The 15,094-nt window shown below is 38.8% G+C and overlaps 1 protein-coding gene across 1 annotated transcript in view; it reads left to right on the forward strand.

The window, feature by feature from the left end:
- LOC112844777 (uncharacterized) overlaps window positions 1–13,142 on the forward strand; it is a 31,583-nt gene extending 18,441 nt beyond the window's left edge. Inside the window, exons 6-7 of the mRNA XM_025904420.1 lie at window positions 11,814–11,901; window positions 12,922–13,142. Coding sequence (XP_025760205.1) covers window positions 11,814–11,901; window positions 12,922–12,928 — 95 coding nt within the window. The 3' untranslated portion in view covers window positions 12,929–13,142. The remainder of the gene's footprint in view (window positions 1–11,813; window positions 11,902–12,921) is intronic.
- Window positions 13,143–15,094: the final 1,952 nt, after the last annotated feature.

Below are 15,094 nucleotides of genomic sequence, written 5' to 3' on the forward strand. Positions count from 1 at the left end.
CCAGTTTTGACTGAACTAGGTGGGGTGTTTGGTTCTATGAAAAGTAACTACGAAAAAAGTTCTAATGTTTGCAGAGGTCAAATACCAACATTAATATTAGGCACACTTACTTGCCAGTTAAATTAAAACAGGTTTGAAGAGCTGACCGAACTCTTTAACACAATAACTGAACACTTTCTGAAATTTAAATCATATCAAAATGTATAGAAAATCAGCCTGTTAAATTATACAAACAAATAAAAATTCCTTTAAAATCATTAAATGTATTAATTAATAACACATAAATCAAAGTTATACTTTCACCAGTGGTTCATTAACTCAGACAGCCATGTCCTAAAGAGACTGATTTTACACCAGTGTACAGGCTACAAGGTTAATTAAATCAAATGTGTCATGATATCTATGTGACTTAAGACTTAAAAGCTACTATTTTTAATATGTCACACAAAGGTCACATTAAATAAACCCATATGTGAGCCCACTCCCACTCTCATATTTGCTCAAAATGTTGTGGGCCTGTTTGTTGCTCACTCTGACACGGCTGTGAAGCACCTCACACAGGTGCTGAACCACTGCTCACTGTTACTGCTTCACTGTTTCACATGGGAGCTTGAGCTGTTCATGGTGAGAGGTGGGCTACACCAGTTTATTACAGACATTTAGAAATGTGACTAAATCTTTCAAAAAAGTCCCCAAGAGCTATGAAGTTTATAATGATGTTTCAGGTTGTTTGAAATGTGTGTGCTTGTGTTCAGACTTTAAACCACAGCCAGAGACCATCTACTCTTCAGTGAAGTAGTCCACCAGTCCAACCACAGACGTCCAGCTGCTGGTCTCTAACTGGCCCCCAGCACCTGAGACAAGAGGACATCCACATGTAAATTTTTCACTGATTTAGAGTAAAATGATTCAAAACTTCAAAAACGATATGAGGATATATTTTTAACTGAAAATTTAAATGTGTATGAATATGTTAATGTGTTTCATGGCCAGAGTAGCTTCACTGTTTATGTTTAAAGTGTGACTCAAGCACCTTGTTCTTGTTCCTTCAGCTACTACTTAATTTCTGTGCATGAATAATAAATCTTTGCTCTCACTTATTTTCCTCGTGTGGTTTAAAAGGAAATTAGTCATATAAAGTCTGCTGCCATCTACTGGTAAAACTGAGCAATACAATAGAGCTCGAGCCAGATATCACAATTATTAATGATATTGATAGAGAGAAAGACACATTTACATTTCAGTTCTAAAAAATATTTCAGAATATTTGCAGTCTGGCACAGCACTAAGCAAAGCAGCTGCTTTTCACATGACAATACTTTGACAGTGTGACATCTTTTATTTGACTCCTGAAGTCATTTGTGTTTAACTGCTTTTTATCAAAATAATGGTTCCCAGAGTGGCAGCAGGGGAGTCTAACAAAGTCATGAAGGCATTAAGGGGCTTCCACCAAATTATACAACATGTCTATAACTATATGTAGATTATCAGAGCTCCATTGTAGTTTTAGGTCATGATTCTGTCTTGCGATACAAAGACTAATTGTTTCTTATATGGTGTACTTTTTCTGAATACATTGAATTTTAGCTCTGCAAATAATAAATCACTCTCCAAATTACTCTCCACTGAAGAAAATAGAAAAATGTTCTGTATTTCCTGTTCTTGCTCTGCTAAGAATGACCAGGACCAAGAAAGTCAAGCACATCAAAATAAAGTATTTCATGCATTTCAATTCTTACCTTTCAGTTTATTTGATTTATTTACACATTAAATTGGTATTTTTTTAATCATTTAATATACAACAATAAGAGGACTGATAAATAGTGTTACGACCCGGCTCAAAGCCGCAACATAAAAGAAGATGAATACCAGATTGTGGGTGAGAAGAGGTTTTATCTTAAAATGGACAACCAGGTTGGCTAAAAATGGCTGGTGCCACTAAGGCAAACACAACAAAAGAGACGGACAAAATGGTGAACGGAGAACTAAACTATACTGGGAAAACTAAACTACTGACCCTGAACAGAAACACAAACCTGAACACGAATAACAGCCAGCAGAAAACAGATGACGGTTGGGCAGCAGGGAAACACGGATGAGACATGGTGGATACACAGACGGACCAGCCCAAAACACAAAGACAGAGGACGCGACTTAAATACACACAGGGAGATTGCACACAGGTGGGGAACACAGCTGGGAATAATCAACAAGACGAGACAGAGGTAAAACTGAACACACTCACATGAGACGCAGACCTTCACAATAAAACAGGAAACGAGAACAAATCCTTAAACATAACATAAAACAAAACACTGACAACATTAAATCATAACAATAGATATTTCCAAATGACGCCTAGAGCACCTCGTGGTTTTGTTTGAGAGTGGATGCTCTGCTGTGGTGACAACAGAACAGAGCATTAAAAGGTCACTCTCAATTCAATAATCCATCTACCATCAACCAGGAAGGAGCTCCACCTGTCTCTACATGTTTTCTCTGTGTGTGTTTCTGCTGCTTCTTTGTCCCTCACTGTAAACAGATGTACTGAGAGACTCCTGCACTGATGTTTCATAGGAAAGTCCAAACAGCCTCACGGGTTCTCAATGAAGAACAAAGATTTGCTCTCTGTGGCTCCAACTGTCAGAAAGCCAAAAAGCAGCTACAAGTAATGGGACCAAAAGCCAACAAAAAGCATTCTAAAGAGAAGCGCGACTTCATAAGAATTCAGTTTTATTTCACGTCTTAACCATCAATGTGTGACAGGAGTCAGAGTGTCATGCGTGGGGTCCATTGCAATCAGAGGGAGAGGAGGGTTATTGCTGGGCAGAAAATGCTGGCAGAAAGTTGTAGGTTGACAAAATGTATGCTTACTTGAAAAGCAGGAAGTCAAGCCCTTCGAGAGGAGCCAACCAAGTGAATGTCCAGGTGAGTGGCGAAGGTAAGTGTGGAAAAATGTCTGACCTTTTTGCTCTTTGGTTAGTGATATGGAGGTAGGCGGTGTGCAGGAGGGCAGTAAGGACAGAAGTAAAGTTTTACCTACTGCCGGTGTAATGAAGGGAATCATCGAGCTAAAAAGACTGACAGGTAAGGAGCAGCAGTTACTTAATGGCAAAGCAGAGCAGGTAATGGAGTTTATCACTACTATGTTGGACTATTGTTGCACCACAAACTTGTAAAGAAACCCCCTGGCTTATTAAAGAGTCTGGGCCTGAGCCCATTCAGCTTGTGATATTCCAGCTGTTGATCAGCACCATGGACAGCACTCACACACATTGATATTCAAGCTTATGTTTTAAACTCACACCATCTTCTATAACCAGACCAGCAGTGGTTAAAATAGATTCTGATTTGCTAAATTAACATAAAGAGAGCTGCAAGTAACTTTTAAAGATGTGATATGATTGACCGAGAGTATTTTAGAACTTGAATAGTTCCATAAATGTATTGCATTTGCCATCTACAATATAGCAAAAAATGGATAAGTGGAAAAAAATGGATGAATGGAATTTCTTCCTGGAATCACTTTATGTTTAAAAATGCCTCTAGCATCCAGTGCACTGCTAAGCACTTTGTTCATGTGTTATTAGAGCAGATGCATGAAGCACATGTCTAAATATAACCATTTCAATCACAAGTGACTGAAAGTCAGAGATCTGTCTGTCACTTCCAACAGTTTTAGGTGAACTGTGTGTTTCGTCAAACATGGTGTAATTATTCACTGGTGAAAAGTGCACTACTTTCTTGAAGTCACATGGAAACAACACCTGCCTAAACATTTGCCAACACATAGTTTCCATGTTATGACCATAGAAATGGGAGCAGGGAGGAGCACAAAACAGGATTTACTGAATTTCAGAAGAACACATAAGTTTGAAAATCCAAAAAGTTCTTTAACACTCACACTCTCCACAACTTATTTAATTACCATCTCAAAAATATGTGTAAATGAAGAGAATCTTTATCCACAGTGACTCTGAGGTGCGATCGTGGCTCAAGAGTTGGCAGTTCATCTTGTAATCGGAAGGTTGCTGGTTCAAGCCCCGGCTCGGACAGACCCGGTCTTTGTGTCCTTGGGCACGATACTTCACCTTCACCGCCTGGTGGTGGTCAGAGGGCCCGGTGGCGCCAGTGTCCGGCAGCCACGCCTCTGTCAGTAGACCCCAGGGTGGCTGTGGCTGCATTTTCAGTAGATACAGACATATTTATTATGTTAATGTATTTTAATCAAACTATGACAGGATCATTGATGATCTTCTTGTATCCATGTTAGTGTTTAAAGTCCAACATCTCCCTCTAGTGGCCATATATAAACCACGTGTGAGGATGGTGTTAATGTAAAATGTGAATCATAGTGTTCCAGTCAGTCATCAGTGTGTCTCTGCACAGCTGTAATTAAAATGTGTTCAGAGGGCCTCAGTGTCTGAATGGTTCCAGTTCAGCTCCATAACAGCAGCGTCCCTGGTTTGATTCCTGTGTTTCAGCTCATATCTGCCTCTCTCACTGAGGGGGACATGTCAGGAACGCAGAGCAAAATTAGGATAGGTCAGGTTAATGACACAATATACACAGAGGGATAACGAGGATATGAGTCACAGGAGGAGGGCACAGCTGGGAGTTTTCAAACATAAGACAAGAGGAAGCAAAACAGACTGCACTGACAAAGGACAGGGACTATCAAAATAAAACAGGAAATATGACAGACTAAACCTACACTAAACATGAGGGGCACATGAACAAAGCCAAAGACCTATAAATCACAGAACAAAGGACTAGGGCTAGACACAAAACAGAAACCACTGCTATTAAGTGCTCTTCTATTTTAGCAATCAAACCACAAAGAAATAAAAAAATAAAGATACAAAACTCAAAACGCTGGGTCACCGACCCAGGACCGAAACAGGACGTCGACTACATCGTGGGGCGATCGTGGCTCAAGAGTTGGCAGTTCGTCTTGTAATCGGAAGGTTGCTGGTTCGAGCCGCAACTCCCACAGTCTCGGTCATTGTGTCCTTGGGGAAGACCCTTCACCCGTTGCCTACTGGTGGTGGTCAGAGGGGCCGGTGGCGCAAGTGTCCGGCAGCCTCGCCTCTGTCAGTACGCCCGAGGGCAGCTGTGGCTACAATGTAGCTTGGCATTACCAGTGTGTGAATGTGTGTGTGAATGACTGAATGCAGTGTAAAGCGCTTTGGGGTCCTTGGGGACTAGTATAGCGATGTACAAATACAGGCCATTTACATGGAAATAGATTTGTTCATGAACTAAACTACAGCTCAATGAGACCAGAGGAAATTTGAGTTTCAGGGGTGGATAGATATTCAGGTACATAAGATGTAATGAGAATATATTTCCACAATTTTAGGTTTTTACTGGTCTGTTTCTTTGAAATAATTCAAAGTTTAGTAGGCAAAAAAAAAAAAAAAGAAAGAAATTCAGGATATGCAGTGTGTCGGTAAGTGACAGGCAGCTAACCTTTTCTCCAAGCAAATCGAAAAAGTCAGTCTCCCACTCACTGCCTTTGAACCAATAGAAAAGCTGGTGCTCAGAGGAAGAGGGCGGGCTTTACTTGGTGTCAGTGAGAGAAATGAAAAAAAGCTCAAATGAGTGAGAAGGACGATGAAGGAAACATCTGTGCTGTGTCTGCTCTGTAAGTAGAATCTCTGTGTTTGTTTGAATTCTTGTACTTTGACTGTCTGCTCTCCTGATAACTGATGATGGAGGAGAAGACATGAAAAACAAATCAGGCTGAATTCAAGTTCAAAACACCACGAGGACCAACTGCAGGTCTGAACTGACTCTTTATCTTTGCTCAGGAGTCGAGGAAACACAGCAGGCAGTGAAAAGATCAAATCATTCACTCATTATATCAACACAGCCGCACAGTGGACACATGACTTTACTGTGGTAGTTAAAAGTAGTGATCACTGTGTCTATACTCGATCTTTAGTCACTGCACATAATGATCACTTTAAATGTTGTTTGTTTTTGGATAAAAAACTGGAGTAGAGGATCATAAAAAGTCCAAACTAGGTGAATACCTTTATGGTAGCAACAAATTTCAACAAGGGATTATGAAAATGGATAGATTTTCAGTGTTTTGTAGTCCAAACTTCATTTAAACATGTTGCATCAAATAGAAAATGTGCAGATATATCACAGAGAGACAAGTTTGTGTGTTTGTCAGCTGTTTGTGTGGAGTTGTTCTTTATGTTCACCTCAAATCAACCTGAGTGTCATTTCTCTTTAGTTCTGATCTCACTGCTGAGCTGCACAACAAACCAAGGTCAGTAACCTTCTTCTGTCACAGTTTAAACCTGAGAAATGCTCACTGATATGACCTGATTGGGTTCATGTTTCACAATGGATCTCACATATAAAACAGATGTAATGAAATATTAAGATAAGATAAGATAAGATAAGATAAGATAAGATAAGATAAGATAAGATAAGAGATAAGATAAGACAAAACTTTATTAATCCCTCGGGTGGGTTCCTCTGGGAAATTCGGTTTCCAAAAGCACAGCACCGACAGAAATTACAGAGCGTGAGCAGAATATTATGTATACACACATATAAATACAGAGACATATATAAATAAAATTTACGAAGGGGATAAATAGAATAACACCTCATGACAGTGGAGTTTACTGGTGTGAGTCCAGAGAGGGTCCCATCAGTAACATGGTTAACCTGACAGTCACTGGTAAGCTGAGTGTGTGGAGTTAGTGTTGATGAAGCTGTGTGTAAATGGATGAAATGCTGTAGTTTGTCTCTGTGTTGAGGTGGATCAGTGATCCTGCAGAGTCCTGTCCTCCCTGTGATGGAGGGAGATGACGTCACTCTGCTCTGTAAAACAAAGACCACTCCCTCCAACCTCCCAGCTGCTTTCTATAAAGATGGCTCCCTCATCAGGAAGCAGCCTACAGGTCACATGACCATCCAGCATGTTTCCAGGTCTGATGAAGGCCTCTACAAGTGTGACATCAGCGCTCATGGAGAGTCTCCATCCAGCTGGATCACTGTCACAGGTGACACACTCACCTGTCTGTGTTTCTGCAGCTTTCAACATTCACAATGTGACGACAACTTAATGACTGCGTTTGCTTTATTTTAGACAAACACATCACCACACCTCCACCTACATCCACACCTCCACCTACATCCACACCTCTTCCTGTTCTCTCTGTGTTGTCATGTGTTTGATCAGTCTGTGTTGTGGTTCTACTGGTGTTACTGGTTCTGCTGATGAGACGATGTGTTCACAGGAAACCTGAAGGTGAGACTCAGACTTTCGGATTTTAAACATGTTGGTTATGTGAACCTGCACATTATACTATTTATATTTATTGTGATTGATGGTTTTGCATTTAAAGTTTTTCTCCAATATAACTAATGTCATTTGTTATGTTATACTTATTTTTAAATTTTTCAGCTTTCTTAAAATTTCATATCACTTTACAGTGAAATCTCTGAAATTTATTTTCAAATTGAATAATTTCACCAGATCGAGACAATGCTAAAGAAGATAGCATCCAGTATACTGACTTGCATGTGTGTGTGTGTGTGTGTGTGTGTGTGTGTGTGTGTGTGTGTGTGTGTAAAACAGTAATATCTTTAAGAAGTATGAACCGGTCATTGGACGCAGAGATTACATTTCCCTTTGAAACTAAAGTTCTATGAAGATATTATGTGAGGATGATCAGAAATGTATTTATTAAGTCAAGTTTTGTTATAACAGGGACAGACCTGAACAGAATATTAATGTGATGCAAGAGTTTAACTTTTACAGTTCTTTGTTATATGTTAAAGCTTCAATGGCACATTTTTATTTTGTTTTTTTGTTTCCTTTGTCCGAACTGTAATAACTTGATCATCATAATTCAGTTATTGAAGTCTGTAAATTCTCACTCTGTGCTTACTGAGTGATGTTCTTTGCATGCTGGCCTCTGTGTTTGTTTCTGTGGTTAACAGAAGCTAACACCTCTGCTGTTGTACAGTTTCCTTTTCATGATCTTAAAAAAATTACCTACATGTGTTGGTCGATGAGGTGTTAGAAAAAAAATTAATCCTTACGTAAAGTAAACTTTAAAAACTACTTTTATTCATAGTTTGCTTTAAGTTTTAGTTTTACTTAAGATTTAACTGACTTCACTGCTTTATATTCATGTCACACCAACGTTTTTTTGTGTTTTATTGTGCAGAGAATGATGCAGCAGTAATCTACTCAGCAGTGAGAACGGAAGACGTCAGTTATAGTCGAACCATCAAAGATAAGAAAACCAGATCACAGATGAGAGGTACATTTTTTTGTCTCCTGTCTGTGGTGATGTGAGTTTGTCTGTCTGATCCAGCAGAAACGATAGGGGAAGCTTTTTGAAAAAACTGACAGATTTACTGAGTAAAGAAAATAAATAGCAGAAGTGGATGAGCATCTAATGCTCAAGTGTCTTAGAAAAGTCTTAGAAAATCTTAGACTTCAATTTACTAATATTTGTCAGGATGCCATAACTAACAAAAACAACCTCAAACAAACTGGATTTAGAGAGATTTTTAACATGCCGAACAACTTAAGAGGCCTTATTAGATATTATATTATCATAATTGATAAGTGTACCTACCACACCCAGGTTTGTTTTTGCGTCCATGAATGTTGATCAAACAGAGACTGCCTTTGGTGAGACTACATTTGACACTGTTCAGACTTTTCGTGCCTCCCATGATTTGCAAGCAAACAGTATGAACTCTTACAGATCACAAAAATTCCACTGTTCCCTCCAACGTGATCCCAAAGTTTGTGCTCCTCTTGGAGGACACACCTAAAGTTTTCTTTGGTTCATACCAGACCTTAATTAATAACATAGACTCAGCCTCAATTTTAGCTTATATAGGCAAGAAGTCAGGTGTGTTACAACTTTTGTTAGATATCACACAACCAACAAATGATTACCTTCATAAAAGGTAGATTCAGAGTCTAAACAAAGATACTGAGATTAATGGGATTTAAAATAAGATAAGATAAGAAAGATAAGATAAAACTTTATTAATCCCTCGGGAGGGTTCTTCTGGGAAATTCGGTTTCCAAATAGCACAGCACCAACAGAAGTTACAGAATGTGAGCAGAATACCATATATACACACATATAAATACAGAGACATATATAAATAAGAGAATAAAAAAGGGATAAATAAAATAAATAGGAATCAGAATACAAGGGAATTGCACATTTCAAGTATTGAAGTCTATTGCACCTCTGTTTATTAACAAAAACTATTGCACAGTGAAAAGGCACTACAGCCTACTTGTTCCCCCCTCCTCTGTCCCCGTTTCCCCTCCAGAGAGGAGTTAAACAGTTTGATGGTGTGTGGGACAAAGGACTTTTTAAGTCTGTTGGTCCTTGACTTTGGGAGAAGCAACCTGTCACTGAACAGACTCCTCTGGTTGTTTATGGCTGTGTGCAGAGGATGCAGAGGCTGCCCAGCATGGTCCATAATGTCCATATTGCACCTTAATTTGTTTTTATATAAGTGTGTGGAAACAGTCTTCAGTTGAATGTTTTTTTAATAGGCAAAAAATACTTAAATAAGTAAATGGCGAGTCGAATTTTTGTCTTTTTTTTCTATTTTTACTGATCCGAAAATTGATCCGATCCGTGACTTAAAACCGTGACCCGATCCGAACCGTGAGATTTTTGATCCATTGCACCACTAGTAAATTTCCATCTTGCTTTGGGGCACACATGTTGTTAGCAGGGTGAATGTTAAGATGAAGTGTATAAAGAGACAACTGTTATACGATTAATCTTTGCAACTACTTAAAAATGTTCTGCATGTAAAACCACAGCAGCTCCTTCCTGTAGTCTGAAGCTGATGACACTTCTCTGTTCTGGTTTGGCCAAGCACAGAGTTCATATCGTGAGAACTTGCTCTGTGGTTCCTTGTGTCAGTTTGCACTGAAATAGGTGTCAGATCTGTGGTTGTGCACTTCAACCAGTTACAGTAGTTGTTGTTGCTCAGTAGCAGTGTTAGGAAAAAAAGAGTGAAAAGCAAAAACTATTTATAAAAGTTATGAGTTAATCTTTGGAAAACCAACATAATAATATATTTTTATCTGTGGTCTAACTGCTCTATACTGTCTCCATAACCTGGTACCCCAGTTTTGACCAAACTACGTGGGGTGTTGTATTCAATGTAAAGTAGATCCACAAATGTTCTGTTGTTTGCAGTTATCTTATAACAATTTTGATATGACCACACTGGCTGAATGTAAATTGTGTTTCGAGGCTTGCTTTTTTAAGGACAAGTGATGTCACTGTTGATGTCCCTCATCACGGATGAAGGTGAAGTGTCACTGTTTCAGAAACTGATTCAGACGTTGGTAAGAACATGTATAACACACAACAGATGTTGGAGCCTGCTGAAGGAGACAATAAATAAAGACTCTATCTTATCAAGTATTCATGGTGTCTCAATCTGGCCATCACTACTGTCAACTAGGGATGGGTATTGATAAGATTTTCACGATTCCGATTCCATTTTCAATTCTGTCTAACGATTCGATTCTTTATCGATTCTTTTTAAAAAAGCAGAACACTAAGGTTGATTAGCTTAGAACTTTGTTTTATATCTTCTCTTTGAACAAGATAGAAATTTAGGAGTAACATGGCCTTACAAACCCAACAGTGAGATCTTAAGAGATCCACAGCCTACGGCTCTTCAAAGTGGTGTCACAGGGTCCCCAGGAAAAAAACTTGTAAATGTAAAATAATAAAATAAATATTCTTCTGTAGCAATAACAACGTATAACATAAATTATTCTGTAGCAATTACACAAGAATATCCAGTAATGTCCCTGCCTACAATTAAACACATTCACTTACCGAAAATCGGGGGCATCTGCTGTGGCAAATGGGTGCAAGCCTTTGACCACAAACTTAGTCACTGCTCGGTGACATTCGTCTATCCTGGCCTGAAAGGAGACGCTACCGGTAGACTGCAGCTAGAACTGCCAGCATCTGAGCCAGCCAGACTCTGTCTGTCTCATCATGGTCACCTAAATGCACAGTAATGGCAGGTTTTGTAATAAGGCAGATCGCGCTAACATAATATACACTGTTAGTTGATCATTTACCTGCCGCATTAACCGGAGAGGACGTGCAAACGTTACCGCTGCTGCTGGGTTGAGATTCACGAGTCCGGAGCGGAATTAAAAACATGACATTCATTTAAGGTTATCGCGTGTTTTGTGAGCAAATGCTTTTGCATATTCGTAGTGTTTCCTCCTTTAAATGAAATATCTACTTTGCAAGTGTTGCAAGTTGCCCTGTTGTCATCCATTCTCGTAAAGTATAACCAAACTTTTAAGCGTTTGAGCCGCTTAGGCGCCGTGTTTCCTGCCAGGTAAATGACGCTCCACAACATGGTGACGTCATTCGGTGCGACTGGAATCAATAAGGGAATCGTTTGTAAAAATGGCAAACGATTCCAAGGAATTGAAACAGTGGGAACCAGTTCTCAACCGGTGTTTCTAATCTGAGAGGCTACTGTGGGGTTGGACCACAGCAGGCTTCTTGCCAAAGCTTTGTTAGCTATTTAACAAGATTCATGATTCAAGATACCAGTAGACATCCAACAGCTTACTCCAGTCCGCCTATTAAACAATTAAATTTAGTTTTCCCACTTTTTATTTACTTTAACACTAAAGTTTTAGCCAGAGTTCATCTTCTGTTTATTTAATCTCCATACAGTATAACCATCATGAATACATTATTTTACTGTTGTTGTTGTCAAGAAATTTTCTTTTTCTTTTTCTACAGAGATTTATTCAGCTGCAGTCTACTCAGCAGTGAGAACAACAGGCATCAGTTATGAACAATTATGCTGTGACGCCAAAGAGGAAAAGAGGTGCAGTTGCTTTCCATATAAATACAGCCAAGAAATGTATTTTGTTTACCAGTGTTGGAACGGCCGTTTATATATCAAACCTTTCACATAATGAGATCAGTGTGTGAACAGTAATTCCTATGTGTCATGAACTTGCTGTGTGCAGGCAGGTGAGGACCCAAACGCAAAACTCACAGAAACAGAACTGAACTCAAAAATCACCGATTTACTGCAGGCTTAACAACGATACAGAACTATACTGGGAATGATAAACTGAGGAAACACAGGGAAAATCACACAGCTTCAGGGATGAGACATCAACAACACAACACTAAGCATAGAGAACACATTAAACACTTAAATACAATAGGCAGTAACGAGGAAATGAGACACTCAAGGGGAGCATGGCTGGGAGCAATCAAACCTGATGAGACCGAGGGAAGCAAAACAGAATACATTAACCTAAGACACTGACCTTCAAAGTAAAACAGGAAACGCATCAACAGACAGAGACTCAGGGGAAACAGAGACACAGAAGAGAAGGAGCTCAAAATATAACCAGAACCTGACCCCAAAGAACATGAAAACAAGAATTAATCTAAAACAAAGATAATAATAATCAAAACCACTGAGTCACACAAACTATAGCACTCAGGGTGAAAGGTGGGCTTCACACTTTTACACATCACCAGTTTTTCACATGTATTTTGAAAAGGCGGTAAAACTTTCATAAAGTCACCAAGCAAAAAAACAAAGAAGTGAACTAAACTAGCAAATATTTGACTTTTTAAATGCAATTTAGTGAAAATGATTAGCTGATAGTTTCAGCTCTGTGGGCTCAATGTTTGAGTTTGTTAATTTAACTTTAAATTACAGTGTGAGCTGTGTGGAGCCTTTGTGATTTGTATCTGAGCTGGTTCCCAGTAAGGTCTGAACTGGGACTGTGTGTGATGCAGAGAGGTGGAGATTGGAGGTCTTGATTAAACTACAAAGCTTGTAATCATGTTTCCTGTTGTTTGAACTGTGTGTGTTTGTGTTCAGACTTTAAACCAGAGCCAGACGTCGTCTACTCTTCACTGAAGTAGTCCACCAGTCCAACCACTGACATCCAGCTGCTGGTTTCTAACTGGTCCCCCCAGCACCTCAGACCAGAGGACATCCACATGTTGATCTTTTCTATTTTCAGTTTTCTTATCTAGATAATTATGATATTTTCAAATTCAAATTTCCTGTAAAATCATCAACAATAATAAACATATGTTAATGTGTTTTTCGCCTACAGTAAGTTTCAATGTTATTTTTGATTTAAAATATAACTCAGACACCTCGTTCTTATTCCCCAGCAGCTATCAAGTTTATCTACATTAAAAAGCTTTTATTCTGTGTTATACATGTGTTCTGTGGTTTCCCCAAGATGTCAGGTGGAAAATGTGACTTCTTCCGGTTTGGTTGTGGCTAACAGAAAAACACATCTTTTCTTTGTAGAAAAGAAAGAACAAGCACTTAAAGCACAGCAGCAGAAAAAATGCAGTGGCTGGAAAATGTTGTGAATTACACAGAAACCAACCAGCAGCAGATGATGTGGCAAATTGATTTATTAACTCTTCATTTTAAGAAAAAACAAATAACCCAATTCTTTAGCAGCAGCTTCTTAAATAGTTCTTTATGTTTATTATTATTATTGATGACAAACACTACTTTTTTAAATCTTGTTCGTTTTTTGAACAAAACATTATTATTGTTTCTCCAGCTGAGATACATTCACAGTGTAACACTCAGAGCTTTAACATGAACCCAGAGAGCTGAACTACAAACTGATGAACATTTGACTCAGACTGAACTGACTCATCTGCTGAACCAGTTCAGAGACCCTCCTGTTACACCTCAGTGAAGCCTCAAAAGAAAGTGATTCACATATGAAGTCTGCTGCCATCTACTGGTATAACAGGGTGTTACAACAGAGCTGGAGCTCAATCCTAATACTGTATTGGTATTAAATAAATACAAGTGTGATAGGATTGATGCTTTGATTCTATCCCCCAAGTTCAGCATGTAGCCCACTGAAATCTGTTAAATAAATATATTTTTAATTAAAAACAAAACAAAAAGCACTATAGAAATGTATGTTATTTATATCTTTTCAAATAACAGAAGTTAAACCAAAGCACTTTAGAGTCAGGAACTGTTATAGTCTAGGTCTCTAAAAATAGTTTTAAAAAACTTAAAAACCTAAAATATGTGTTGATTAATTATTGCGGTAAACCCTCTCAGGCTGAAATTAAACTTTTTGTTGCTAATGCACAACCAAGTCCTGCAGTGGTACTTCTGAGTAAAAAGAACTCATAAAATATGTATGTATAACCATCATGGGGTAATCAGGTTGTTGGTTTTAACTGTTGCAAATCAGCAACGCCTGCCCTGAGAGGGTTAAATTCACAGTGATTTAGTGGTCAATACATGTTTTTTGAATTTTCAAATAGATGATGATTCATCTCATAAATCGTGATTTATTTCCCCAACATAAGTTGCCTTTACAGCTGCTGATTGGTTCCCATTAAAAACTGGCTGTTTTAAAAACCCTGGTGCCAGCAGTTGTTCTCATGGCAGCAACTGGCAGCAGCAGACCTGTACTTGGCTCCAAACCCTCAGTAATCAATTTTGTGTGTCTTTTGAGAATAAATTGGTTTTGCATGTAGTGTTGAAAATACTCTTTAGTTTGGTTTTGTTTCACATAGAGCTAGGTTGCACTTCTTGGAATAGCTTTATTATTTTGGTCTTTGTTCACTCCAGAGTTAATGCTTTCAGTTTTGGTGTTATTGGTAGCATGAAACTCACCTTATGTTATATTAGCTTTTGGTCTAGCTTTGGGGACTGGGGCAGTGACACCTTTTTAACCTTATGTTGGTCCTCCTTGACAAAGACTTAAGATTTAACGTTCAGAAATCTATCAGATGACACAGAAGTATTTGGTTTAAGTGCCTTTCATCAAAACAACGATTCTTGGTGTGGTAACTGGGCTGGTGCAGCAAAGCAGTGAATGTGGTAAGTTGCCGTCCTTCAAATTCTGTTCTGTCTGCTTTTGCACTTTTTTTTTTGCTAATCTGCAATTTTGGCGTCTACGCCATCAGCGCTCATGTCTAATCCACACTTCCCCAAAGCTGCCAGCTGTGGTGAGTGACAGAGACTTTGTTTGTGCTCTTTCGGAGACAGGGAA

This window comes from Oreochromis niloticus, unplaced genomic scaffold (assembly GCF_001858045.2).
Source record: "Oreochromis niloticus isolate F11D_XX unplaced genomic scaffold, O_niloticus_UMD_NMBU tig00001540_pilon, whole genome shotgun sequence".
NCBI lineage: Eukaryota > Metazoa > Chordata > Actinopteri > Cichliformes > Cichlidae > Oreochromis > Oreochromis niloticus.